The sequence below is a fragment of the Bombus flavifrons genome, chromosome 2 (assembly GCF_040668555.2).
Source record: "Bombus flavifrons isolate JBK064 chromosome 2, iyBomFlav1_principal, whole genome shotgun sequence".
Taxonomy (NCBI): domain Eukaryota; kingdom Metazoa; phylum Arthropoda; class Insecta; order Hymenoptera; family Apidae; genus Bombus; species Bombus flavifrons.
In genome coordinates this window covers 1,874,017-1,900,591 of record NC_138443.1, presented here as the reverse complement: position 1 = coordinate 1,900,591, position 26,575 = coordinate 1,874,017, and the positions used below count along the sequence as shown (strand labels likewise).

At 31.1% G+C, this 26,575-nt stretch overlaps 4 protein-coding genes and 1 long non-coding RNA gene across 18 annotated transcripts in view; 2 read left to right on the top strand and 3 right to left on the bottom strand.

The window, feature by feature from the left end:
• The window catches only part of LOC138187806 (uncharacterized), a 53,930-nt gene extending 47,818 nt beyond the window's left edge, over positions 1-6,112 (bottom strand). For 4 of the 5 annotated variants that reach the window (XM_069128968.1, XM_069128976.1, XM_069128986.1 and 1 more), the window contains exon 1: positions 5,778-6,110. The gene's annotated coding sequence lies outside the window, so the exon portion shown is untranslated. Of the gene's footprint in view, positions 1-5,777 lie in introns of all 5 variants that reach the window. The other variant, XM_069129002.1, reaches the window with a different exon arrangement.
• A 702-nt stretch (positions 6,113-6,814) lies between these two features.
• On the top strand, positions 6,815-8,798 carry LOC138187053 (EARP-interacting protein homolog). The gene is made up of 6 exons (XM_069127506.1): positions 6,815-7,019; positions 7,227-7,452; positions 7,538-7,758; positions 7,821-8,002; positions 8,096-8,392; positions 8,466-8,798. Exons 1-6 carry the CDS (start codon positions 6,978-6,980, stop codon positions 8,626-8,628), a joined length of 1,131 nt encoding a protein of 376 aa, XP_068983607.1. The 5' UTR covers positions 6,815-6,977; the 3' UTR covers positions 8,629-8,798.
• Positions 8,799-8,819: 21 nt separating this feature from the next.
• l(1)G0004 (RNA-binding protein pno1) lies at positions 8,820-9,883 on the bottom strand. The gene is made up of 3 exons (XM_069127519.1): positions 9,643-9,883; positions 9,432-9,521; positions 8,820-9,347 (listed from the first exon to the last, which is right to left on the bottom strand). The coding sequence occupies exons 1-3, from the start codon at positions 9,742-9,744 to the stop codon at positions 8,820-8,822; spliced, it is 720 nt and encodes a 239-aa protein (XP_068983620.1). The 5' UTR covers positions 9,745-9,883.
• A 127-nt stretch (positions 9,884-10,010) lies between these two features.
• On the top strand, positions 10,011-11,046 carry LOC138187066 (uncharacterized). Its single transcript, XR_011175079.1, has 3 exons — positions 10,011-10,133; positions 10,203-10,781; positions 11,007-11,046. It is a non-coding gene; the product is annotated as an uncharacterized LOC138187066 (long non-coding RNA).
• Positions 11,047-14,618: 3,572 nt separating this feature from the next.
• LOC138187009 (serine-rich adhesin for platelets) lies at positions 14,619-26,497 on the bottom strand. Of its 10 annotated transcripts, none has more exons than XM_069127459.1 (11): positions 26,264-26,497; positions 24,474-24,615; positions 24,043-24,171; positions 23,774-23,940; positions 22,967-23,183; positions 20,125-22,899; positions 19,569-19,946; positions 16,916-19,468; positions 15,592-15,712; positions 15,175-15,422; positions 14,619-14,979 (listed from the first exon to the last, which is right to left on the bottom strand). In XM_069127459.1, exons 3-11 carry the CDS (start codon positions 24,167-24,169, stop codon positions 14,891-14,893), a joined length of 6,675 nt encoding a protein of 2,224 aa, XP_068983560.1. In that variant the 5' UTR covers positions 24,170-24,171; positions 24,474-24,615; positions 26,264-26,497; the 3' UTR covers positions 14,619-14,890. The 10 variants fall into 10 exon arrangements, 9 of the variants coding, with proteins under 9 accessions (XP_068983560.1, XP_068983578.1, XP_068983529.1 ...); XM_069127477.1 differs by having other exon boundaries at positions 14,619-14,949; XM_069127428.1 differs by having other exon boundaries at positions 15,175-15,491; positions 26,264-26,496.
• Positions 26,498-26,575: the final 78 nt, after the last annotated feature.

Genomic DNA, 26,575 nt, shown 5'->3' with positions numbered 1-26,575 from the left:
TGTCTCCTCGTTGCGTTTATAGAGTCGCAAATAGAAATGCGATTCATCAGATTTTATTGCGTTAAATCCTGTGGAACCCATACATCAAAACGTTTTATATAGCCAAGCTTCGCTAAATGCTCGCGAATGGTAGATTTTGATATTTTGAACATTTCTGCTAATTCACGTGTCGTAACGCGTGGGTTATTCTCGATCCGTGTTTTGATCTGATCTTCATCAGTGGTGGCGGCCCTACCCGGGCGTTCTTGATCTTCAAGCTTGAAATCACTAGCTTTAAACTTAGCAAATCACTTCCGCACAGATCTTTCAGCTATAGCACCGTCACCATAAACAGCGCATATCTCGTTTGTTGCTTGTGTAGCATTTTTGCCTTTCCGGTAAAAGAAACCTATCAAATGCCTATAGTGCACTTTGTTTCCTTCCATATTTAAGAGCGTATAAAACTAATAAAAATTAATGTATCCCAACTAAACTTTTTTCTAGAGATGCCTGAAATATCACCTTTTAGAACATGTACGCGTGTCATTTGTTTTCAATCATTCTGATATATTCAGACCCGTCCTAATGCCACCTACCCAAAATCGGCTCGAACTTTCCGGACAATCCAACATTTTCGTTATTTTATGTATATTCATGTTTTGTAAAATTTAAAATTTATGCTTCTAAATATTCTAAGCATTATTAACAAACACTTTCAACCATCTCTGTTTTTCGATATCAAGTAATTTTATCCGATATATTTATTGTAGTGAAATTAAATAACATCTTTTACCACCACTATAGTCATTCAAAATACAAACAACAACATATTTCAATAGCCACATAATTATCAGACTGTCCAACTTTTCATTGCCGATAAAAAGTTTCATTTTCACTTTTGTGTAATACGTACAAACAACAAAAGTACCCAGCCCTTATTTCGTTATTATCAACAGTATCATTCCCCTACCGTACGTTATATCTACAGACGTATCATTCATCGGTAAACATATCTATGTATTGTCTAATTTCACGCGACGACAATTGTATACGTTATAAAAAACCTTTTATCAAAAATCTATCTTGCTCTACCTGACCACTTATCACGCTCCAGATTCATTACACTTTCCGCACAGTTCATCAAACCTACCCTTATCTTACATATCTGAATGCCCACAAAACGCCCGCATTCCTCCCATTATCGGGCGAAATATATCGCTTCCGTTCAGCCTATCAGTCACGTTTTAACCGGCTTAATCGCGAATGAATAAATAAGTCGTTCATAAATACGTTACTCATCGAACCAAAGTTGAATAGGAAAAAAAATGAAAGACAAAAAATTTTAAAAGAGAAACAGGAGGAAGAAAGAATAGAAACATCAGTCGAATGCTACTACAGAGCTGCGTTATATCATTGTGATATCGCGCCATGCGGAAGATAAACGACACGAGAGAAGGGAGATAACACGGTCTAACCCGGCAGAAAAGAAATAATTTTTTATCTAACAAGTTCGTGACTATCATCCAGGCTCTAGGCGGAAAAGGAAAGAAGAAAGAAAAGAAGAGAAAGAGAAGGAGGTGATAGGTGGGTTGTGTGCTTAGTTGGAAAGTAAATGCACTTTTTGCTGCGTTAACTGCACTTCGGCGTTCTACCGACTCGTACGGGCCGCGATAAGCGAAAGAATTTTCTGCACGCGACCATGCGACAGTATTGATTAAAACGAAACTTGAGGTGTACGGTTCGTCGTTGTTATATACCCGCTTCTCCGTTAAAACGCGAGAAAAAATAACGCTTCGACGCGTTGTTCGTCAGCGTTCACGAATTTGGTTATTCAGCAATAAGGGTTAGTTTCTTCTACGTTAGTTTCCTCTGTGTGTGAGTTTGGCTGATTGCAGAAAGTTTTTCGTCTTAAAATCAGTCTTTTAAATTGATTATGGTTCAATTGACGATTGAAACAAAAAAGATCTTTCTTTTTAAGAAAAGAGTTGTAATACTAATTTTTTTATGTAAATTGCAATTGACAATCGTTTAACTTTTAGGTTTTATTACAAGAATTACGATTTGTTTCAGCTTTAAATCGGTTTTCTTTGATAATAAATAATAGAAACAAATAATTTTGTATAATTAGACAGTCTTGAATTCACATGATATATATTTAGCAATCCTGCATCGTTTCCTTCTACACGAAGATATGTTCTCTATCTAGCTTCCATGAAAATCTCACGTATCAGAATTTTGTTCAAACGACATAACTTTGTCCCAAGTTTCGAAACTCCATTCACAAGAATGGTATTCAAAGAGCAAAGTAAAGAACCGTTTGCAAGAAATAAAATTCACAAAATTCATTTCCCTATGAAGTAGCAATATACAAGAAATCTATTCTAATTAATACCTAGATATATTCTACTAAAAAGCAAGAATACCTACCTCAAAACAATGATATCATTAATCTAAATTTATGCATTAACCCCTTAACCTACGATTTACGTTCGAGAATGCCCGTAATATTTACGTTTGGCTCGATCATCGTACTACGGGCTATGCCCGTAGTTGTAGGTTAAGTGGTAAAGATTCTTGAATTTCATGTTCTCGCCTAGCCCTAATTTCAACAGGCAGAAGAACATAATATTTAGAAAAAAACTTTGACATCAAATTGAAACGCGAAGTTATACATACATATCAACAATGATCCTTTCGTTTTTCCTTCGAACATGAGAAATTTCTCAACAAAAGTAAAACATGACTGAATCAAGAATGATCCAAAGAACGCAGTAAAGTCGAAACATACACAAATCAAATAATATCAACTTTTATACGAGCCTTTCAAAGTGGTTAACTCCATATCCTGAATTTTTTGAAATTTTAATGCCAAAGCACTTGATTGATGTTTGCCTTACATAATTTCATCAATTTTCTCTACATTTTGTTTCGTGAAGTTAATCGATCTGGCAAATAAACAGCTCATATATTCATATATCGTATGACATTCGCTCAAGTATGTACTCGATAACTCCTCTAAATCCTCGTAATCCAAATACGCCAGAAAGTATCTTTTGGTTGGCTCAAAGTCTAGAATCGTGTTCGAACGACATTTTCAAGGCTCCCAAGCGCCTTCGTGGTTGCCCTTGAAATGTACCACGAAAACGACGTCACGGTGGCAGTTCCGGAAACTGGTACACAGTCGCAGTTGTCGAGATGCGACCGCGAATCATTTTCGGTCTGAGAGAAGAGAGGAGCGCAAAAAAGAGGAGGAACGAGCGACCGTCTTTTTCAAGGGGAGAAGAAACGAAGCGTTTGTTCGCGCCCAGGCTACAGGATGTCATCTGTTGAACAACTGATATACGGTCAAACTCTTACGCGATGGTATATACACAATACACAGTGTGCATGGCGGTTGCCGCCAGTGCGTCTCGAGTCTCGAGTGATCGATCTCACGTGGAAGCGGACTGCCATGTCGGCATCGAGCTGACCGACGCGGCGGCAACGAGGTCGACCAAGAGAACGAAAACATCCCAACCGATCAATTAACCCGAGAGACCGAGTCCAAACGGTCTGCGGACGCTCTCGAACGAGAGAAAACCGACGGTGGCAGCCGGCGAGCCGGATAGCAGTTCGTTTTCACGCACTGAACGGTCGAACGACGTAACGCGCGACGATGCCGTTGCTCCTCTTCTTTTTCTTCTTCTTTCTCCTCCTCCTCTTCGTCTTCCTCTCTCTTGCTTTTCAAGCGACCGAAGAATACGCGCCGGCAATCGGACAGCCGACTTTAAAGATGCAAGAAGTTCCTCGATGGACGTGCGAGTTTAACGATCGTTTGCTCGATCACGATCAAGCATTCTTTCAATGAAAATTTTCGATCGCCTCACCAGAATAAATATGGAAACGATGAACCAGCTGTTCGAAGATTTGAGTACGTTTAATCGTTGGATGCTAGTCGTAATAAGATCGGAGAATATAGCGGGTGAGAATTGTACAGTAATCTTCTGATACGATTTTATCATTCAAATTATGATTTATACTGTATCGATGTAAGATATAGTATCATTGTATAGTAGATCAGATGTTATAACGGGAAACATTATACGTATGTATATTGCTTTTTCATAGTAGTATATCTTTAAATTTTTCCGTCGTAATTGTGTTTTACTAGACATGTAGTGAAATATAGCAGCTGTAATATGTAAATATAGTACGTAGTAATAATCTTCTAGTACAGTTTTATCGTTCAAATGGCTATGGTTTATTATGTACATAATGGAGTACTGTAACAGCAATATGTAAATATAGTACGTAGTAAATATAGTAGTAACCTGGTATAGTCATTCAAATGATTGTTATAGCTTACTATGCCGAAGTAAGATATGGTTGCATAGTAAATTGAGTGTTACATGATCATTGAAAAACTATCTATACTGTAGTATAGTATACCCTTTTCATCTTTTTGTAGTTTTCTATGATTTCTACTGTGTTTTACTATGTGTATAATGAAGCGTAGTAACTGCAATGTGTAAATGTAGTATGTACTATACATCAGGCTATATATCACTATAATATAATACTGTAGCAATGCAGTGTTATATATTATTATAGTATCATAAAAGTTTGCAATGCTAATATATAATCACTTATTTCATAGTCTACAGATTACCATATTCACTGTAGAATTTACCTACTATAATAACTGTTGTAAGATTAACTCACAAAACACTGTAATAATGTATTTACCTTATTTAATAACATATTTAAACATTCACAACACTGACCAACTCTTTCTTCTACTGTTAAGCAATTACTGAGCAAAAAGTACAACTTTTTTATTTCCTCTTTTCTGCAATTTTTATTTCCTCTTTTGACACAAAAGACATAAAGACAAAATTCTAAAACTAATAGAAAAGTTTCAGAAATTTTTTCGATGTTCATATCATACGCGGAAAACGCATATTTATATTCTAAAAATAGCTCTCTAAGAACGATATAAATAGTATAATACTTTAAACAAATACGGTAATAAATACAGAAATCATAATAAATACGTAATAAGTACGGAAGTTATAATAAATATGTAATAAATACAGAAATCATAACAAATACGTAATAAAGTTACAGAGTGATGTTTACAGAAATGAAAGTCTGAAAGTTTTAATGATTATTCCTTTCATTGTATGTATAATATCACGTATTTTTGTATAGAATAGAAGTATATGTATCAAACATTACAGCAACTATTATTAATGCAACAAGTTTTGTGTAATTCGACAATACGCATAAATATCAATTTTCTGTCAAAAAAATCTTTGTAGAATACAAAATAAACATATATATTTACCAATTTTACATTGTACTTGCTTAATTATTTTTACTCCAAAAGTACGAAATAATTTTCATGAAAGTAAACTTTGCAATATTACATATATACCCACATTACACCACAGTGTTCTTTTCATCGTTTCAAGATTCAATTAGACTAAAATCATTCACTTGAAGAAAAGAAACGATAACAAAAACCGTAATCTTAAAACTAGCAAACTTCGAATCGCGTGAATAAAAAAGCCATGAAAACGCTGGAACTATTAAATCTGACTTTTCGTAGAATCAACAGCAAACACTGCCAAAAACAATATTTTTATTTTTCAATTTTACTTTCACCTAAATCTGGTAACGTGATACGAATAGTTTTGCCAGAAGAAAAAAAATACACACATCTCGCTGTTTTATCATAATAATACTCGAAGTGCGTGTTGAACTATGAGAGTGTCAATTGAAAGAAAGTAGAAATAATGCGACAAACGATTACTTACAGTTGATGTTGCCGGGTCAGCATGATTTTTTCAAAGAAATAAAAGCAGATACGTGCATTTATACGAAGAGACAATACAAATGCACACGTTTGTGCACGATCACTCAAAATTAATCACTTATTTAACAAAAGTCTACGAGACAAACCAGTCTGGAATTACATCGGCACCACACTTGAATCGTATATGAGCGCGCACTTTGCGACTTTCGTATGTGAGCACAGCGAATCCCGATAATCGTTCACGTTCGTAACACTACTCCGTTTGACATAATTTATCTGGTGACCCCACGGCTGGTTACCCGTCGGCCGACGCAAAGCAACGCAGGAGCTGCTGAGTGGTGGGGATATGACAGTGGTAACGGGAACATATAGATATCCTCGGAGTTCGCTAGTTTTGTGCCATGATTTTGTGGCGCCTCTGTATATCATGGCCAACACGTTCCGATCTTTTGGCGCGTTTGTTCAATTTTACTTCTTGCATGTTTTTGTTTTATATCTTCATTTATTATATTATTACATTACATATACTACATTTCAATTTTCTATTATAAATAAACCAAATTCTTTATAAAAATCTACGTACAAGATTCTTTCATATATAATACTCACCTACGTTCTATCACGAAGTTTGCGTTATATACATATTCAATCCTAAATGCACCATTTTAATATAAAAATCTAATGTTTAATTAAAAAAATTTTCTTAAATATGAAGAACATTATATTTTATCGTATTATATCTAAATAGTATCAATCTTTCAATCTAGAACATTTCTTCACACGATTATATTTTATCGTGTACATGATACATTTACAAAATTGAATTGTTATATACATACATCGAAATAATCGAATAGTAGTTAAATTGGTAAATAATTTTGAACATTTTTTAATTGTTTTTCTGCTAGTATTGAGTATGTGGAATCATCGAAAATTTTTTACTCTCATAATGTTGCATGTTTAATAACGAAATTTAATAACATTTATTTCTAGTCTAGTACCTTCTAGCAGCTTTTAGTTATCACTTATTGCTTACTTCACAACCTTCGCTTTTAAATAAGCGCATCTATAGATTTGTTGCATATCGCATATCTCTAGCGTCGTTGCTGCAAGTTTTGTTGACAGATTATATGTTTATGTTACAGCTTTGTTAATAAAACATATTTTTTGAATTTTCTGTAAAATATAAACTAATTAAAACATGGAAAATGATAACCCTGTAATATATGGCCTTGAATTCCAAGTATGCAATTCAGAATACGGAAAATCTTAAGTTACAAACATTCACAAATACTTCTCTTAATCATACATTTTTACAGACAATAATAATTTGAAATAAAATATACGGAACATAAATCTTATCATTCATTTTCATAAAGATTTATAATAATTTAATCTAAAGCACTAACCATTATTTCTATTGGTATTCATAATACTTTTTGCTTTATAGACAAGAGCATTGTCGGCTCAAACAGCAGAAACGGATATTGTCAGATTTTTAGTTGGAACACAATCATTGAAATTTAATAACAATCAAGTTCATTTGGTAGAACTTAATGAAGAAACAGGCAGCTTAAAGACTCAAATATTTCATCATCCTGTTGGAGAAATTTGGTCCTTACAAGCTTCTCCTACGGAGCCCAATATATTTATTACTTGTTATAATGCTTTAAATGGTAATTATGAGTAAAACTACTTTTCCTTTTTGGACATTAAAATGATAAATCTTAATTATACTTTAAAAAAATATGTTTTGTTTAGATGATGGTTCTTGTCGGATGAAAGGAGCTCTTTGGAAACTGCCAGAACTAAAAGAATATACAAATAATGTTGAAAGTCTTAAAAAATTAGCAGACATTGATACTACGCCATATGGTACAGACCTTAAAACCATTGCTTATCATCCTATGGATTCAACAAAAGCTGTTTCAGTTGTAGATAATAAATTTATATTGTGGGATCTAGCTGAGAATGGCCCACAGGTAAAAATAGATTTCCAAGTTATTTACCAACAGACGTATCTTTTATTTGTTACTTTATTTAGGTTACTACTTCTGGCACTTTAGCTAGTAAAGGTCAACCACGTTTTACAAATGGAAAGTGGAATCCTCATAATGGTTGCAATCAATTTGTTACACTGAATGAAAATAATGTTCGTGGTTGGGACTTTAGAAATCCTGCTGAGGCATCCTGGACGATTTTATCTGCTCATTCTCAAATAATTAGGTATTAAATAAAAATTTGATTATTTATTTTTATTCATAATTTTTATAATTTTATTAAATACAGATTTTAATGTAATGTTACTCTTATATTTAGAGATTTAGATTTTAACGTGAATCGTCAGTATATTTTATCAACATGTGGAGATGATGGATATATGAAATTTTGGGATATTCGGTCACCCACAGAACCTATATTGTCCCGTATGGAACATTCACATTGGGTGTGGAGCGTTCGAATCAACCGTTTTCACGATCAATTAGTTTTAACCTCAAGTAGTGATTCAAGAGTAATATTATGCAGTATTGCATCAATATCTTCAGAACCTTTTGGACATATAGTAACTCCTGAAGATGATAGTACACAAAATGATTACAATTGCAAGAAAAACAAGTAATAATTGATAATTAAAATGTGGTGTAATTAAAATTATCAAAATATATAAAACCAAATTATACATTTCTAGGCTTGAAGATGGGGTTGTTGGTAGATATGAAGAACATGAAGATAGCGTTTATGCAGTTGAATGGTCATCTGCTGACCCTTGGACATTTGCATCATTGAGTTATGATGGTAGATTAGTTCTTAACAAAGTCCCCAGAAAATATAAATATCAAATACTTCTTTAAGTGAATTTTAATTTCTGTAAATCTATTAAGATAAATAATTTTACATATATTTCTGTATAAAATTTATATTGAATTTTATTTAAAGAATCTTATATAAAGAGAACAATTTCCTTCACAAAATTTGTATAAAGGTTTAATATAAACGCAGTAAATATTAGTTATTAATTTAATACTAACTTGTAGTATTTATTTTATAACCGATCTGAAACTCTACTTGCTACATTCCTGAGTTGTCCATAAACCTTTGATGGCGGACTACCCAAGATTAAATTACATATAGCCCTTCTTGCTAATTGTATGTTTTGAAAAGAACCGAGTATATGAATTTTACTATCTGCTAATACAATTCTAGTCTTTGTTACATTTTCTATTGTAAACTTTGTTCTTCCACCCTTTCCAGCTAATCTCCCAATTGCTCTAGAAAGATGGTCACCTTTCAAAGGCTTTACATCTTGAATTTCAAATGTTTCTACAAATAAACCATCTAAACGTAACAAAGCCAAAGCATCTTCCACATCAAAACCATAAATAAATGCTTTTACAAAATCAGCTCCTTTTTGTAAATTAGCAATGTCAGGAGTTTCTGGAGCTGTCCGTAATTCTATATTTCGGGTTTTCAAATTAAATCTTATTTGTAATTGTAAATGTTCAACGATGGGTGTAAATATTTTCATCCAATTTTCTTTTAAGGGGGTATACCTATGAGCAGGTACAGATATCTGAAAATATTTTATTTTGCTTTAATAATAGTACACACAAATTAATTAATAAAGTTCAATTATTAGCAAAATTAAATTGTTTACCTTTCTTTGTTCACCATCTTGTATAATTTTAGCCCTTTTTGAGGTTATATGCGACTCCTCTTTTTCTTCTGCACCATTAATTAGTTCGACCTAAAAAAAGAACATATAATACAAAAAAGAAAAAAAGAAATATAAAAATACTAAGTAAAAATAATTAAATATTGCAATAAATAAAGAAATTATATTTTTAGAACTTAACCTTAATACTTACTTCCATACGACTTTCATTCGCATGTCGCTTTCTTCTCTCTTTCGGTTTAGTGAATTCATTTGTTTCTGAATTATTCTTTATTTCTTCTTTATCTATACTCATTTTTTAAAATTACTTAGTTACTAAAATATAAAATATATGATTATTATTTGTTAGGATACTAGGTGAATATATATCCTATGCCACGTGATCAATTGACATGTATATGTAGTTACAGTTTCGTGGGTCATGTACTGATGTATATCATGCATATAAATACATATAGCATATGTATACATCAATTTTCTTTGCAATCATACACATACATAAATGCACATAAAAGATATTTTAGGTATGTGTTCATAATACCTTCTTCTTTAAAGCACAATGCATATTTAAAAAATATGAAAACTTTTATATCGTAAAAACTATTATCAGTTATACGTATTTTCGATATTATTCAATTTTTTAATTTTGATGAGTTTTTATGTATTATACTTTTCTTTTATATTGTATACATATATATATATTATAATTTGGGCTGTATAAAATACGACAATAATGAATTTTCTATCCATAAGAAGATAGAAATATGTATTATTAATACTATAATTTAATTCTTGTACATTAACGTAAGAGGTCATAGCTGGTCATAGTAATACTCATGATAAAAAGATTTCTAGAATTAATTAACAAGAATGAAAAAAATAGGTAACATTGAAATATTATACAGTATTCGATAAAAGCAATATGAAGGAAGATTTTGTTTGTTATTGAAAAAGAAAAACTTATTATAACTATCCTTAGAACCAATTTTAAACAATTATATGTAATGAATTTTCAAACTTGATGGAAAGTGAATTTAACTTTTAAGTATTTTTATTTTGGTAAATATTAGTTATTACTTCTATAATATTTCACTAATTATAGTATTCCCTTGAAAATAATAATTAGTCTTACTCACAAATACGTTATTGTTTGTATATAAGAGATATGACCCCGTGTAATTATATTAAAAAATGTATTTAGAAATTACGTCATATCACTGATAAAAAATTTTGTTTTAAAATAAATATATTTATAAAAATTTTAATAAACAAAATTGAAGTTACATGAAACTCACAAATTCTTACTCAATTTGCAACTAGAAATAGTTACGGGTAAATATTTAGCATTATTTACGTTAAATTCATAAGTTTACAAAAAATAAAAATTATTTGTTACTTTTATATTTTAAAACTTTCCATAAAAAATATTTCTGAGAAGATTTATATAGTGATTAATATTTTAATGTATACTTCATAAGATAAATATAACAATTATCATAATTCTAAAAGTATGCAAACAAAGTAACTTAAATCTTTTATGATATTTTATTTTTGCAGAAAATATTTGCAAATATTCGTAAAATATTATTTCTTTTTTATCACAAAATAATTATTGTAAAATTAAAACTAGAAATGTTGGTATAACTACAGAATGTATTTCTGTATTATAAATGTCCACAAAATCATTTTGATTTAACAAATGTGTATGTGAGATATCAAAGTAATTCATGAAACTGGGTATGATACAAAATAAGCAATTGCATCTTTTTATAACACATTTTTCATTATCTTTTAAGTTTATGGTAATAATTAATAACAAGAAAAAAACCTTCATCAATGTGTCTACAGTAATTATTAAAAGGTACAATTAGCAAATTACTATATTGTGTATCCACTTTGTGTAATAATAGGTAATAATATAATTGTAATATTTTTTCTCATAATCATAGCGCGATTTTCTTTTCACGTGCTCAATTGTTTTCTACAAATATAGTATTGTATCTAATTTTTTATTTATATATATATTTATATTTATATATCTATATATCCACTTGAATTATTATCAATTTACTTTTACTGCTATTTATATCAATTAACCAAATACTAAAAATACAAACGTTTTGCATAAAGTAGGTTTAAAGTCATCAAGTTTCACCTTAGAGCTGGTGATTTTAAAACGCATATTCATATATATATGATAGAATATTTGTGGCACTGCAAACAAAATTAAGGAGCTTGTAATGCATTCGTTATACATACATACAAATGAGCACACAAAAGTGAACATTTTAATTGGTATAATTATTATAGTCTGCATGAAATTGATGGTACATTATGTGTTTATGAAGCACACTATAAACACCAATTATTTATTGAGCGTTACAAATACACCATCTTTTAAAAATGTGTTGAATATCAACAATTGTTACATATTACAATCAACTTATGATCTTTGGTGTATCAGTATTATTTGTATTATAATACATACATATTATATATGTAATTATATGGCAGACAAACTTTAGAAGCTCCTTAATTATGTAAACATGCGAAAGATTTACTTATTTTTAAAATATTTATATTTACACGCAAAGCTTACTTTCTTTATAATCTATACAATCATATAAATGTAATATTCAATGATAAAATTGTAACATAATAATTCCTAACTTATTTACCTAGGTTTCAAGAGAATATTTTACATCGAAATTACAATTTATTTTTTTCCTGCTGGTTCTTAAATTGTATTATTAAATTACTATACTTTACATCTTACATTATACGTGATTCCGTTACAATATAGGACTGAATCAAATTAAAGGCAATTTAAATGTTCATTTCTTTATATGTTTTATATACAGCATAAATTCCCACCATGTAAAATAAGCATGCTATTATTTACAATATATGATTCAAGATCTATTGAAATAAATTTTGTTAAACAAGCAATGTTCTAACTAAATAATTTAACTAAATATTAAAAATAGAAGAAAATTTAACAAAATTATTGTTCAAAATAGTACGACTTCGTTCATTGAATGCAAGTTTGTTAAAATTTTCCCTATTTAAAATATTATTGAATTCAGTACTCAACATTCATGTGACAGAAATATTTTTTTAAATATATACTACCTGATAGCCATCAAAGCTTCAATAAGGAATATGAAGAAAATACTTTATTTAAGATTCTTCATGAAACCTAAAAATAGTAAAGAGATAAAGAAATTTTGTTGGGGAAAAATAGTTTATCTTTCAAAATCTTTGAATAACTCTAACTCAAATCAGGATTTATTCATTTATGAAACAATACAATTTTGTGGAAAGTTTTATATAACACAGAAATGTTAAAATAATCATAATATAATATTTTCTTCATTTCTTTACACATAACGGAACGTATGTAGAATTACGGAACAAACGAATATACATTACTAATGTGACATTCTAAATGCAGATTTTCAATATAAAAAATGCTATGATGGCTATCACAGGCTCATTTAAAAATTCCAGCTCTCAACTATATAATTTACATTTATACAATATAAAACTAGATTATCTGTTCACAAAAACAATTGTTCATATACAATAGTTCATATACATCACATACATACATATATAATACAATATATATGTATGCATACACATTTTTGCATATTTTAAGTGAGCCAAAAGGGTGCTTCTAGTGTTCTCAGTGCACAATCACAAAAAGTAATTAATAATATGACAATGTTGCACAACTTGAACTATCGCTAATGTAATAAAAATTTAAACAGTTTCTATATGTACAATGGGGGTGCTTTTATATATCTTTACAAGAAGTTATTTACAAAATATATTCATTTATATATTACCTATCAAATTAACATTGTATTATTCGTTTTTCTATCATAATTATTCTTATTATTTCTATATATTTATGCACGATTTATCCCAACGTTTTGTTTGTTTTATAAATAAAATAAATCCGTCTTAATAACTCTATATTTCTGCCCTTTGCAATGTTGTGACTCAAGACAAACTTCCTGCTGAAAGACTATGTTTATTGAGGTGAAGAAAATAGAGATTTTGTAACACTATACATAACATAAGGATTTGTTAAATTTATAATAATGCACATATAGCTTTATCATTAGATAAATTTGTAGGAAAGTATGATTATTCTATAAATATATTATAGACGTTTCTTTTGTTATGAATATAAATTCAAGCAAGTATTCTAAATTCAATATAACTATTTATATAGGAAAATATTTACTATGCAAATATTAAATTTATAATGCAATGGACAAGTTAAAATGAATACAGGATATAAATTAAATATCCTTAAACAAAGCCTGTCAGTGAAGTTGTCAGAGTTGCGACTCAAGCCCCACCAATCAATGAAATTTGTCCTTGAGAAATGTACATTATTTATGGCAGTACAGTCAGATTTCATTTTAATGCATTAAAAATTTGGACTTTCTTTTACCATTATTAATTCGTATAGATAATAACCAATAACCAAATAATAAATAATAATGGCTCTTAAAATGTAAAATTGGTTGTCCTTTATCGTTTATATAATCCTCTTTGATTTTAATTAAATAATGAATTTATTAATGGTTATTGCAATTAGTATTTTAATAAAGTAATACTATACATATTCAGTCTAAAAATTTTGAATATGTAAAATTTCGTATATATTGATGATGTAACATAATTTACAAAATTACTATTAAATAACGTCCATTAATTAAAGACAGAATCATAAAAGTTTGGCAAAAGAAAGTTGCACATTAACTCGGCAGTTTTGGATCAGTTCAGTTACTTAGATTAAAGTATAATGCATTGAGCAGATTATTCTGAGTAACTAAACTTTGCTGTTTAGGAGTAAAGTGTAATTGAGAACGCTTAGATGGCAACAAAAAATAATGAAGTACTTTTTATTCCTTTTTTTTGCTTTTACGATGAGCACTTTAAACATTTAAAAACATAACAATGAAATTGTATCCTAATATTTAGAAATTTGTTTCAAATATTCGCGTTAGTATTATGAAACATAAAATTAATATACATATAATATTATATATGTATGTATATAATATTATATATATATTATATATATCATTATATAATATATAATATATATAATATATATGATATATAATATATATGATATATATAATATATATAGTATAAAGTTTTATACATGTAACTTACTGAATCTCAGTGTATACTTCCTATTGCAACAAAAATTTGGAATACCATCCAGCACTCTAAAACACGATACTCCTGTTATATATGTATATACAGCAGCATTGTGCGGTATTGACGCATGCATTTCACCAGGTGGGGTCCAGCCACACGGCGATCACATAACCACTTATAACAGATACACAATCAGTCGGATAGGCCTTGACGAGCGACGGTAGCTAATCACTGTCAAGGTCACTTCCCGAAGGTCATTTGTTTTCTCGGGATATTCGCCTCCGTTTTGCCTGCTCTGTTGCTTCAGCTGTTACTAAAACAATGTTCCCGCTGTACGAGGTGTCTTCAATTAAAATGGTATGTGAAATGTATAATTTATAAACAATAATGCGATAAATATTTATTAATATAAGAAGTATATATATTATGTTTAAATATAAGTTTATATGTAGTGGTACCAAATATATTGAAGCATACTGAATATCTATTATTTCACTAATCATAAATTGTGTTTATAATGTATATAAACTTTACATACCAGCACCACTTCGAGTTTTTCGTCTAGTAATATCTTCTGTAGATCTAGATGCACCCCTTGTATTGCTTGCTGGTGTTGCCAGTGGCGAAGCTGTGTTCTGTCGAACAGATCTCCTTGTTGTCACTTCTCCTAAGGATTCATTATTGGATACGGATGTACCACGTAGCCTTTCCTTTCCAGCGGTAACTACCGTAGTTGTATTCGGTTGTTTGGTGGTTAACAAACGGCTCTCTCTTTGCACTCTATTACTGGCATTGAAATTTGATATATTACTGGAATTAATTTGACTGCCAGAAACAGTTGTGCTTGTATTTGTTCTAAAATAACAAAAATTTATTTACGTAGCGGGGCTCTCAAATCTCTGACATATTCAGATATGCACTGCTGCTAAAAGAATGCTGAACCGATGTTGCTTACTTTTGATCTTTAGACTTTGGAGAGGCAGCGGATGTTTCGTCTGATAATCGCATTCTTGCTTTTCCTACAGATTCAATCAATGGCTCATCATCAGACGAATCTACTTCTACCACAATGGGACCTAAAAATACAAAAATTTTTGTATCAAAATATTCAGGCCCGATTTCAAAATAATATTTATAAACGGCATAAAAGTAATTATTCATAAATTATGGAAAACATGACTGAGACTGAGAAATTATTGAATACTTGTGTAGATCAAGTTATTATAGACACTTATGCAAATATGTATTCATATAAATACAAATATATACAAAAAATTATATGTATAATCAAAACAGCTTCAGTGATTCAGCGTGAAACAATTTAGAACGATCAATTGTTAGTAACAACTTTATTACCCTGTTTTTGGCAGTCTTTGTTATTTTATAGATCAATGTAAACAAACAAACACATATCTAATATCTAAAGAAATTTTTTTATATATACATAGTGTTCCATGTAATTTTATCACCTGAAATATTTGTTTTGTTTTCAAAATCTTAAAAAATGTTTTGCAGGAGACGATAAATGGCGAAGACTGTTTTATTTTAGGTGGAAATATCTCAGAGATATTAAGATCATTCTTATTTGTATGTCTCATAGCACCTGTTAAGACGAGTTCAACGATCTAAGAGGTGCATTGAAGTTACAACAGTAACCATTAAAGATTCAAATTGTTTAACAATTTATATGTTGGTTTGCCAACTAGTAATTCCCTTTATCTTGTCTCGTTCTCGCCCTAAAAACTTTTTTTATTTATTTTTCTTTTTTTAATTGTAGTAACTATTGAAAATTTACTTATTCTTTTTATGTTCTATAAAAGATTAAATATTTACTTGGACCTGGTTACTGCCCGTTTAGTAACCAGATTTACATACATCAAAATAGCTGAACAACTTTCAACTGTGTCCATTTTGAACACCTTCCCAAGAAATGAGAGAAATATCTTGAAATACTTTGTAGAATAGGTCATTGAACTCACTTTAAAAACTGTTATCAGGTACTGATAAAAAAAGATAAACATCCATTTAAAAAGATGGAGATGACCTTAATATGTTCTTAGTATGTTCTTGACCACCTAAAATGAAAATCTTTGCATCACATGATAATCCCTACAAAACCATACGCCTTTCATAGGAAAAATGTTTTCATAACTCTAAAAATAGTGATGTTGTAGGTAATAAAGTTACATGACATACTTCGTACATAATATACCAATATAGGAGATAACATTACTAAATTACTGAATGACAATATAAAGTAAGTAATATAAGATAAACACCTTTTTTAGCCTTGGCCAATATATTGAATCCTTTTTTTGACTGTTCTTCTTTGACAGGTACTTGTTTCTTTAAAGCAGCTTCATCAACACCCATACAAGCTTTTATAAGTTCTGCAGCATTCTCTGAACATTTTCGTTTTCCTGGCCTTGGTTGTGGATCATCAGCAGTACTAGATGCTACAGAACTTTCACTTTCTTGGCGCTTCCTTTTCCCAACTTTTATTGTCGTATTAGGAGATAATTTAGATACTCCTAATTTAGGACTTGCTTTAGCATATGGTGATATACTGCGTCTCTCCTCTAATTTATTAGGACCATGAGGACTACTTTTTGGAGTTTTTACAATATCAGGACTGTTCAATTTCTGGGATCTAGTTCTTAAAGATCTTTTTTCATTGGTGTCATTTGGTATTTCTATTAGAAGTTGCTCCAGCAATGACTTTGGTGGTCTTTTAACATAATCATCTGCATTATTTGAAGTTAATCTTTCTACAAATTGTGTTTCATCATTGTCTTCTATACATATAACATCCTGTCGTCCTTCTAATTCTTGTTTTCTCCTACGTTTCCTTTTGACATGTTCAACGTCACTGGAATCCACTTCTGGATTTTGTGCAGCTGGGCTTGGAGTCTCATCCCTTTGTAAAACTACCGGATTGGAGTACGTATACAGTGGTGGGGTAATTCTAATTGGTTGAGGATCTTCACCAAGAGGCGATTGAATACCTATGTTTATATCACTCGCATCATTTACAATTTTCTTAACCAAATCATCTGCAACTTTTTGAAGATTCATAGAAGGCTCTCTAACAGATATTTGTTGATGGCTTTGTACATTCGATTTTTGGTTTTGATCGGAACATTGTTCTAACTTAACAGGTGTTGCATTTAAAGAAATGTTACAGCTTTTCGTACTATCTGATCGATCATTTTGCCTTGTATCATCAACTTTTTCATTGACATTAGATTCTACTTTGATTTCGGAACTAAAACTCTGACTACTGGAACATGAGTTATCTACCACCACATTAGCCTCATTTGTAATTGTAGTATCGAGTTTTTCTGTCTTTACCTTATTATAAGCAACATGATTTTGTATTACAGGCACACCATTATTATTTTGTCCATGAGGTTCATCATTTAATCTAATTGCACTATTACCATCTATGACTGTCTTTACATTATCTTCAGATACACTTTCTGGGGCTCTTGACACTTCATGTTTAATGTTCGTCTTACCCTGATCATGCTGGTTGATAGAAGGTTCTAATTTAACGCTACAACTGTCTTTTTCAGAAAAGTCATTTGTTTGTTGCTGTGCGCATTGCAATAAGTTATCACTACTATCCACAGTACTGGGTACAGAAGTAGTCACAATAGTCACAGATCCTGTCACTAGAGGGCTGGATACACTTTTATCAGTCACTTCTAAACTAGGAATCAAGTCACTATGACCACCAGTTCTCTGTGTTGTTGAAGTTGAGTTTTCACTAGATATATTTTTCATGTCATGTTCACTGGAATTTGATATATTGCGATTTAAATGATTTTCAAGATAACTCGCTACAGACACAGGACTTAACCTTTGCGGGCCACTGGACTTTAGAAGTTCCGAATGGGAATTTGAACACATATCACTACTACTAGTTGAGGAAGGCACGTTCTTATTGGTGATTGGTAGGGAAGATTCCCCTTGAACAGCAGTTTTTGCACTGTTTTGTGTTACTGATTCAGACGCTGGCCTATGCAAAGGAGATTCCCCTTGATTCGGTGATTTCTCTGACAAAGCATCCATTGACTCAATACCTGAATCTTCACCACCTCCTCCACTGCTGACTCTCTCTACATTTGCATCTACTCCAATTGCAATTGGAACTGTAGTTTCAAGTAATTTTTGCTTAACTTTCGCTTCTGTTACATTAATTTCTCCGACTGGTAAAGTTGGCTTGCTGGAAGGTACGTCAACACTTTGGGATCTGGGCACTTGGTCCACTGAGTTTCCTATTGCTGAACTTTGTGTAGTTTTCAGTAAACTAATTCTTTGCACATTATCAATCTTGTTTTCCACTGTGGATCGGTCAGGTTGTTTTATATGATTTTGAATCACTTTCTTATGACCAAAATGCTCTATTTTATTATGTCTGTTAATGGTAGCATTTGCATCACTTTTTGAAACCATATGGTGTTTTAATTTTTGATTGATTTGACTTTTTGCCATAATATTACAATTTGTTTTGCAATTATCCATTTCTGTTTTACTTTTTCCAGAAATAATCCTATTTACAGTTGACTGGGTATTTTTAATAGCGGTTTCTACATGTGTAGATACTTTGCCTTCAATATTAGTAGATGGATTTGAATCATTCTGTGTAGATATAGTTGGAGGTACTAACCCAGAATTTTCATTCTCAAATGATGAATTGCTAGTAGATTTTGTATTTATATTCGTGCTTGTATTTGTATTTGTGTTTGTATTTGGAACTGTACTGGCGGAGGAACATTCAGAAATGGTCTTCTGATTGTTAAAATGTGTAGCCTCTGCATCTTGAGATTCTGTAACATGTATAAAAAAATAATTAATTGTATGTATTTAATAGATAATATTAAATCAGTATATTTTAATTCATACACAAAATAAAATCATCAAATTCACCTCCTAAATGCAGATCTTTTTCATCCATTAAACTTAATCTTCTTCGTTTTTCTTGATTAATTAAATCCTTCTTTACACCATTTACTTCTGTTAATCGTGAAGCAACAGCATTCAAGGTATTTTTTTCAATGACGGATCGAGTAATTTCACTGTCGCTCGTTCTTCTGATTTCCCCTACTTTCTTAACAGTATTGAAATCATTGCTGGCTAAAAGTGTATCAGTTTTTCTTACAGATTGGCTTGAATCACCTTTATAATTAAGTTTTCTCCATTTTGCTTGGTTATCCAAAATTCTGCCACCAGACAATAAATTTTGTTCACGATGTAAACCATCTCCTGATTCCGATTTCTTTTTAGAATCTCTTCTTTTAGTTTTTCCTACAAAAAAGGAAATAACATTAGAAAATTAATAATTTAAGTACTAAAGAATAATAATGTTTATTATTTATATTACATTAATTTTATTATATTATATTAATGTTTATTATTTGATATCACGAAATGTAATGAAACATAGAAGAAAATTTGTACAATAAAAACATTATATATATCTTACCTCCACCTATTTTATGCTCTTGTATGTGATTTTGAACATCTAATTCAACTTGAGCTTTTGTTAAAGATTGTTGTGTGTTCAATGGCTGGTTCAAAATAGTAGTTTTATGTTTTGAAGGGGATGGTATTCGACTGTTTAACGGTATATCATCGACATCACTACTTTTACTTGAACTCGGTTTCGTAACACCAGTTTGCACGCGTACAACATCCATGGGTAATTCTTGTTTTAAGGCATTAGGTTTTGATACAACTGTTTGCAGTATATTATTTACTTTGCTAATAGAATTGGTGCTATTGATCATTGTGGAATTAGATAAAGGTAATTTAGATGCGGATGAAGTACCTATAATCATGCTTAGAGATTTCTTTTGCAACAACTTGTTCCCATCTATACATTCTTTCATTTTTTTCAATTTCCCCCGCCTTTTTATGTTAGTCGGATCAGATTCACCGTCTTTCAACGATTTCTTTTCCTTTTTCCTGATTTGTACTACCGAAGCATTACGTCCTCTTAAAGAAATATGTAACGGAGGCACTCTTGGTTCATCACCAGTCCCCGAGTTGGGAATACCAGTGCTAAACATTTTATTTACCGACTTATCGGCTTTCCTAATCGGTGGTGTGTTTACAAACGAAACATCAACTTTATAAGCTGGTGTAACAGGCTCAGACTTTTCTAACTTTAGCCTTAGTTTGATTTTTTCTCCAGGCATTGGACTTTGTGCGGTCTCTCTGTTAGATTTTATTCTACTATGTTTCAAACTTCCTTCACTGGCAGTAGATTTCACTGTGGTTTCGGAATCCGATTGATCCGTATTTGTTGTTGTATCATTTCTTCTTGAGAAATTACTGTCTGCATCGTCGTCGGAAAATATGGAATTTGATCGGTCATTCGATGGCGACGGAAAGGAAAAGAAATCATCTTGGTTGTCTACTGCACTCTCTGGTTCTGAATCCGAACTCTCACTAGGCATTGGTTCCAAATGCCCGGTTAAAGGGTTGATAAGAAACTGTCGTATTTTACCAGTCGACGTATATTCTGGTTCAGGCGTCTCTTCTTTAGGCTTAGGAGATTCGGATGTTTCAACCTTGATAGCAGGCGAAGTGACATTACTATTAGAAACATGATTAGCGTGAGATCCACATTGAGAAAAGGCACCTGAAACCTGATTCGTACTTGGCAGGCGAGTAGTATTAACCTGAGCACCTTGTGGAATAGAGTTATTTTGTGCGTTCCACGTGGTCCCATTAGCATTACTAGTTGTAGCCTGATAATTTCTGCTTAAAATATTTTGACTTTGTCCGTAACGAAAATCAGTCGTGGCGTTAGTGTTAACATTAATATTTTTAAGTTGATTATGATGTAATTGTTGTTGCACATTCATTACTTGATTTTGTTGCCCTAAATGGGACTGTGGTGGAACCTGCTGTCGCGAATAAGGAGGAGGGGTTTGCTGACGCTGATTATTTAAGTAACTTAGCCGTTGTTGTGGAACATTCATGCCTACTGACGAGTGCTGCATCAATTGTTGTTGTTGTAAAAGTGGTTGACTGGGCACGGATGTAGATTGTAACGATGTATTTACATTTTGCGGTTGTACCAAAGATTGTTGTTGATTTGAAATCTGTTGTGTAAGCAGATGCGAAGTATTCATATTTTGTTGTTGATTCAACTGTTGCTGTTGTTGAGTTAGAACTTGATGTTGCTGCTGTTGCTGAAGTAGTAACTGCCGCTGTTGCAATGGTGTTCGAATTTGCTGCCCATTTACTGGATGTCTAATTGGCAGTTGACCCTGTAATTGTACTTGCGAAGGTCTATAAGCCAATTCTTGTCTAATGGGAAACTTTTGCTGTATTTGTACTTGTGCATGCAATGGTGATGCAGATTGTTGTATTTGTCCACTAGCAGAAGCTTGATGTATCGCTTGCTGTGCTATATTCTGCGCAGTGCCACTAATTACATTAACTGGATGTTGTTGAGGAATAGTTGAAGGTTGATTAGCGTTAACAGTCGCAAATGCAGATGTAGAAGATTGAGACAAATCAGGAATGACTGTTGTTCCTCCAATAAGATCCTCCGTTCTAAGAGAATCTAAATTCGGTGGTGATTCGCTAGGTGAAGATAGATCTTTTCTTCTAACTGTTGGCTTTTTAGTGGGTCTCATACGATTAGTAAGTCCAGAATTATCGATAACTGGCTGTAAAATTTTTTGGCCAGGTATCACGTTGTTTGGATGCGAGGCAGCATCGTTTTGTAAAAGATTTACAAGAAGTGGACTGGATAAAGCAACTTGATTTCCATTACCATTTGAATTCCCTGCCAGATTATTACTGTTTGGTGACAGACTAGATGTGGTGGTAATTGGAGACTTGTACTGATTCGTTAACTGACCAACTGGTGCAACTGATTGAGTGGTAGTATGACCAGCAGTTAATGTTGTTACTGTCGCCAAATTCTCTTGAGCAGGATAAGGCGGTGGTGGCTGTACATGATGCTTAAATTGCATTGCATTTTTAATCGTTGTCGCTTGTGATTCACGACTATGTATCGCTTGGGCAGCGTGTGTCATACTGGCAAATGGGAATGGACCATTATAATTATTCCTAGGTGAAGCACTGGGATTAGTTACTGATTGATTTCCAGAGACACCAACGTTGCTATTGCCTGATGCTGACTGTACAGATTTTGTAAGGAAAGGTGGAATAGGATCACAGTCTGTAGGTGCAACTACATTTGGAGAACGAAACTGTGGTGCTTTTTCTGACGATGTGCCTAAAATAATATAATAAATATTAAAAGGAAGAATGTCTTAATTTTATAAAATATATAAAAAGCATACCAGCTGCAATTAGTTGAGCCACATTACGTAATGCTGAAGAAATGCTAGATGTATTACTTGGACCAGGTAAAGCTGTTGGAGGTTCACTGTCCACGTTAGTTGTATTACTAGTGGATTCATTTTGAGATTTGGCACCACTGTCTTGTGAAGGTCCTGAACGTAATACAATTTCCTGTGCCTCTCCACTAAAGCGATTGGCTATCCTCAATGATATTACCTATTATACAATTCATAGTTTACAAATTTCGTACATTTAGTTAAATTTCTTCAACTTTTATCCTTGGAATACAAATAGCAGGAACCAATGGCTGAATCAAATGCAACTATTAATTATGTATTAAATGTATAATACTGTTACAGAAGACATGAAAAGTAAGACGTTAAGAATATAAATTATAAGTAAATAACATTTATTCTTGTTTGATATTTCTAATATATAAAATTGTAATATTCTGAAAAAATGTTCAATTACAGATATAATTTTTGCAATTACTGCACGCAGAATTATATTTATTGTCATTTTTAATGCGAATAATCTCCAAGGTCACCTTCATTACATTTATCATACCTTTCTGAAAAATACTATCTTATATATTTCAAAAATTTAATAGCACTTCTTTCAATGTTCCTAGTTAATAGAGTATTTGCCATTTCTTATAAAAAAATGAAAGTACTGAGACAATTTTTTCTAGTAGAAAATACAAGTAATCCAAATGTTATAATATCTATATCCTAGGTCTTTGTTAACTCAGCCACTAGCATACAACTATATATACAAACTGATTTATATTAAATAACAGATATTACCTGATCTCCTTCAACCTGCACTGAAAGAATTCCAAGTTGTGTGAGGGTTGAAGAACCCTGAGCTGCCAATTCTCGAAGACGTAATGCAGCTTCTCTGGGTATTGAAAATGTGACTCTGACAGAATTCCATGGCTCTACCTTGTTTACTCTTAAACCATCTCCTTTGTCTATAAATCATTAAATATCATACATTGTATTGTTATATACTTTGTTCAATATTAATGATATTTCTAAATTTAAAATTAAAAACTGTCATCTGTAAAAATTACCTTTGCAAAGCAAAGATTTAAGATGGTCAACAATGATTTTAAATTTGTGTGGAAATTCTGGATCCTCTAAATTACCTTCACACGTTACAACTGTTTGAATTAGATCACCATCACTATCAGCCGCCATGACTACAATATATACAAATTTATAACCTAATTATATATGCACATACAAATATAAATAAAATTCATTTCAAGTTTTATAAACAAGTTTATTATCATAATTAAAAAGAGAAGGAAGGGAAAGACAGAGAAAGAAGAATTTAAAAGTAATACATTTCTCTATAATAAAGAATTAACGTGTGTTATTATATTTTGATATTAATTGAATGAAAAAAAGAATTGTTTAACAGAAAGATAAACATTATTAAGTTACATAAAATTATACAGTACAACAAAATATATAATTTCATATAATCTGTTATACTTACCAACCACAAATCACATAACTACCCAGAGAGGTTACAAACGCCTCAGGGTATCACTACAATATGTGGTGATAAGATGTTTGACTGTCGGTTTCAAACCGACAACTCCAAACCACTCCAGCACTAATAAATATGCTTATTGTTTCTATAAGATAAAATAATGTACTTTTATCAGACAAAATTAAATAATAATTTATTTAATTTATCTTGTAATATAACTGTGTTTAAACAATTTAGAAATATAAAATGTTATCAAAAATGTCAATTTGTAATGTCATAAATCTACCTTGACATAACAAAATAAATTATTTCATATCTATATATGGTATGGCATGGCATATGTAACTTACACATTATAATATAAAAATTGTCCAATATGTAATTTAATTTGGAAATTATAAATTATTTATCAATAATTACATAAATTTTTGAAATATATGTCATTATTAATTTCTCGTTATTATTTTTTTATGAAAAGTTTTTATTTCATTAAATTTTATTAATATATTGCTTATATAACTTTACTCATTATGTATGGAATTGCATTAAAGTGGAAATAACATATATATGATTATAATCTGAAAGTAACAAATAAATTAATTAATTAATTTTCAATTAATTGGAGTCAATTATAAATTACTACAATGTGTAATAAAGTTACAACAATTTATAGTCATATATATATATGAATATGAAAATTAATTTCAAATTATAACTCTTACAAAATAAAATCATAATGAAACTTCAGAGTACATGTTAAATTAAGATACTAATATACATATATTATAATATTAATATATTAATTATAAATATAAGAAAATAAAAATAATTTGAAATATATAAAATATATTAAAAATATTAATAAAATAGATATTATTATTAGTATTGGTTATTTAATACAATTTCGTTTTGTTATGTCAACAAATGACAAATTATAATACATATTTATAATATATATTTATACAAATGACTGTAACAAAATTACAAAAATGAAAAAATTTTATAAATATTCATGCAGAAATATCTAAAAATGGATAAATTGAATCAAGTTTGGCCAAATGTATGGGAATAATAAGGGAAAGATTGAGTATAATATCAAAAACAACGAATAAAAATGTAAAATTGACAAGTCGAAACAAAACAGGAACGAAAACATAGTGCATAAACAAAAAGTGAGGCCAATGAGCATTACTAGGTTATAATTTGATCACGATTTTTGCCAAATTATAGAGATTAACGAAGAAAATACAAAGCTACCATCAATTGCACTATCGATATTTACCGAATCGACAAACATGCGATGAAACATAAACGATTTTGAATCAAATTTTACTACTCACGAACTGCAATTAAAATCTTTTGGGCCACAAGACAGGGGCACAACTTCTATGTGGAAGAAAATAGGTTATAGAATATTTTTTTCAACCAGACATAAAATGTAAATTGTCGCGCTAATCGGAATTTAGTATTCTGGTGAGAGATTAACTGATTTTGGCAATTTTCATAACGTTTTTTGACAAAATAAGGCATACTGAGCACTAGATATCGGGGGGCCACCATTTTGTCCGTCGGGGGAGGTGTACGTGAAGTGGGCTCAAGCATGCTCAAGATAGACCGTCAAAAATCTGAACATTTTTATTTTGCAGCTTTCTTCTATACCTCGTAATTACATATGCTTACCGAAAACAAAGTTAAAATTCGATAATGATTAGTATGGTAGCCAACGAGCCTCACTTCAGTCTTTGCACAGAACGATTTCATACCGTATGAACACAAGAAAATTTTAACGTTACCCCATTTCTTTCCAACTTCGTGCGGGATTTCTCGCGTTGAAAATGCACGGAGCCACACCACAAGAGCACTAATTTTAATCTAAAATATACCGCGCAAGTCCTACTTCACTTTCTGCACATAGCGCGCGGTAGAAATCACGAAAAAACTCGACATAATCGGTAATATAAAGGGACAAGTCATAAAACGCCATGAACAATAACAAGGAGCCGCCATTTGCAATGCGAGCAACTGACATGCGCAAATCAATCGCGCGGAGCATACTGGGTATTTGTGAGGCGCCATCTTGCCAATCTTAACATTCGAGTTTCCTA